Source organism: Scyliorhinus torazame, chromosome 10 (assembly GCF_047496885.1).
Source record: "Scyliorhinus torazame isolate Kashiwa2021f chromosome 10, sScyTor2.1, whole genome shotgun sequence".
Lineage (NCBI taxonomy): Eukaryota > Metazoa > Chordata > Chondrichthyes > Carcharhiniformes > Scyliorhinidae > Scyliorhinus > Scyliorhinus torazame.
The window spans coordinates 110,023,745-110,026,926 of NC_092716.1; the positions used below are offsets into that span (position 1 = coordinate 110,023,745).

The 3,182-nt window shown below is 49.4% G+C and overlaps 1 protein-coding gene across 22 annotated transcripts in view; it reads left to right on the plus strand.

Moving 5' to 3' along the window:
* Window positions 1-1,800: 1,800 nt before the first annotated feature.
* The window catches only part of LOC140430845 (protein MTSS 2-like), a 279,557-nt gene continuing 278,175 nt past the window's right edge, over window positions 1,801-3,182 (plus strand). For 2 of the 22 annotated variants that reach the window (XM_072518579.1, XM_072518585.1), the window contains exon 1: window positions 1,806-2,633. In XM_072518579.1, coding sequence (XP_072374680.1) covers window positions 2,562-2,633 — 72 coding nt within the window. In that variant the 5' untranslated portion in view covers window positions 1,806-2,561. Of the gene's footprint in view, window positions 2,634-3,182 lie in introns of all 22 variants that reach the window. The other 20 variants (XM_072518588.1, XM_072518599.1, XM_072518595.1 and 17 more) reach the window with 17 other exon arrangements.

Consider the following 3,182-nt stretch of genomic DNA (forward strand, 5'->3'; position numbering starts at 1 on the left):
TGGTGATCTGAGAACATGAAATCAGATTTTTTAACATTTGGAAGTAAAGTTGGCTTTGGGAAAAGTGACTACGATCTGTCAGAGTGTCATAAAGTGGCAACTGGTCCGCCAATGTCCTTTTAGGGAAGGAGGTTGATTAAGTGACTCCAGACCCACTTCATCATGACTTTTAACTGCCCTATTTAACTATTCAGTTGTGTCACCAGTTTCTTATGACACATAGTGGCAGGGTATAAATGCCAGCCTTGCCAACAATGCCCACAACTTGACCATGAATTAAATGTATATATCAACAGGGAACTTAGGAGCAGGAGGAGGCCATTCAGCCCCTCGAGCCTGCTCCACCATTCAGCAAGATCATGGCTAATCTGATTTTTGCCTCAACCCCACGTTCCACCTACCCTGGTACCTTTGACTCCCTTGTTAATCAAGAATCTATCTAACTGTGTTTTGAAAATACTTACTAACCCAGCCTCCACTGCTCTCAGGGGCAGAGCATTCCAAAGATTCACGACACTCTGAGGGAAAACCTTTTTCCTCACCTTATTTTTAAACCATGAGTGAAATCTAACGGCCATGCCTCGCCCGACTCGGGGCATGGCGCAACCAATAAATCTCGCGAGAGGCCTCTATGACTCTATGACCAGGACTTGGCAGGACACAGAAGGAGTGTCCATGAGGTGGTTCTAAATGGGCTAATAATCAGCCCGGGGACCCTTCCAACACCTCCCCACTATTCGCCAAAGGGGGAAAATGTGTCCATAAAGGTGCTCTTAAAAAAACCCTGAAATGTTTTAAGTTCTCAGAGAGCTTGACAGAGTAAATGGTGAGAGGCTCTTGTCCCAGTTTGAAGGGACACAATTTCAAGATATACAGTCAGATATTTGTGGCTCGAGAGGGGGGAGGCGTTTCCTCAATCAGAGGCTTGTGAATCTTTGGAAACCTCTACCTGAGCAGTGTGGATGGAAGCTCGGTCCTTAAGATCAATCAATCTTTGAGCACTGGAATCAAGAGATGGGGCGGGGGGGGGGGGGGGGGGGGGGGAGAGGGCTGTTGGAAGAGGAGGATGCAACCGGGAGGAGCTCTATGGCCGCGCGCACACCTGTGTATTCGGTCGTATAAGAATGAACTTCTATGGTGCACAGCCTCCGAACCTCCCAAAATGGAGCTATTTCATTTTGGGGGAGGGGGACAGTGGCACAGTGGTTAGCACTGCTGTCTTACAGCGCCAGGGATCCACATTCAATTCCACCCTTGGGTGGAAATGGGCAGCACGGTAACACAGTGGTTATCACAGTTGCTTCACAGCTCCAGGGTCCTAGGTTCAATTCCTGGCTTGGGTCACTATCGGTGCGGAGTCTGCACGTTCTCCCCGTGTGTGCGTGGGTTTCCTCCCAGTCCAAAGATGTGCAGGTTAGGTGGATAGGCCATGATCAATGTGCGGGGTTACTGGGATAGGGCCGATGGAGGGGGAGTGAGCCTAGGGAGGCTCTTTCGGAGGGTGGGTGTAGACTCGATGGGCCGAATGGCCTCCTTCTGCACGGTAGGGAATACACGGAGTCAGCTTTCGACATGCCACATCGCAAGATGCCACAAAACAGCAAAGCGGTCATGGCTAACCCGTTGTCGGCGTGGGTCCAGGTATATTCGGGTTGTAAGGGTATGCGTTCAGAGAATATGTCTATCAGAGCACCAGGGGCTATACATATTGTGGACTGGCACAAGAGCAGTCGCTACTCTGGCAATGCCGGGTTTTACAATGAACTATCGGTGCTGCAGAGATCATTAACCCTCCTCCTCAGCAATATCCTCTCTATTTCACTCTCTCTGCGACGGCCAATGAATTCCATCTTTCCTTTGCCATGTGATATGTTTAGAGATAGAGAGGAGGGGGAAGGAGTTCCGACAGAGAGAAGTGGCCCAGGGGTAACAATCCAGGCCACACGGGCTACATTGTCTGCAGCCCGCCTCTGCTACATTGTGTGTATCCAGTGGCTGCACAAGTCTCAATCGCCACACACTCCCTCATTCTTTCTTCTTTCCCCCCCCCCCCCCTCTCTTTTTTTTCTATTCTTTTCCCCCACCCTTCCTTTTTTTCTCTTTTCATTCCGAACGCTCTCTTCCACCCATCTTTCTCTTTATCTCTGCGATCCTCGTGTTGTTCTCTCTGAGAAGGTCATCATGGCTCTGGAATATCACCATCTGCATTTGGGATTAATCCTTGGAAATTGAGTGAAAGAGACCGCCTTTGCACCGTGCAATATTGAGCTGTGGGGTTTATTTCCCCCCCCCCCCCCCCCCAAGGAGAAGGTAGTGAAACTGACGAATGAAATTGACGAGGGAGGAGTAATTCCGCGCACACTGAACTCCCCCCCAGTCTCTGCCGCAACAAACCCCCCACCCCCATTGAATCTGAGCTGCTGGCTTTGCACATTGCCGGTGTCATCCTCTTTAACCATCACACCGCGTGGAAAAGGGGCAGAAACCCCCCTCCCAGCCTCCCTCCCTCCTCGACAGAGGTGGAGTGAAATCGCCGTGTCTTATTTTTTGAATTTGCCAAGATGGAGACGGGGATAGATAAGGAATGCGGAGCTCTCGGTGGCCTTTTCCAGGCTGTTATCAATGATATGAAGGTAAGATCCGAGTGGGATTTGGGAGGAGGGGGGTGGGGGCATTAGGGAGAATGGAGGGCTCCGTTTTGACGATTTAAAGCTCGCCCTTTTCCCTGCAAAACCTTACTGGCAACAGTTAAATGGAATCGGTTACCCTGAAGTGATTGTTGCTGCTTCAATTAAAGCTGTCACCCGTGAGAACTGCTGCGGATTCCCTCCCCACACTGCGATTTAAATCGATGTGAGAGAGGGGGAAAGACCCTAGTTTAGTATAAATGACACTAATTTTGCATTATAACACAACCTAGAACGATTCCACTCTGCAATATTCACTGATGTATGTATGAGGTTTATATTTCTTGAAGGGGGAATGGGTTATATTTGTTGTGTGAATACTGCTTTATGATATATTTCTGTGTGTGTTGTGGAGAGCGAGGGCTGAGCCGTTTCATTGGTAACTAGGTTGAAGGAAGCGAAGATCGTAGAGCGCCTAGAGATATAGAATTGAGCCCAGTGGAGGGAATATGATTTGTGTCTCTGTGCCTCTCTGACTGTCTCCGTGTGTGTGTG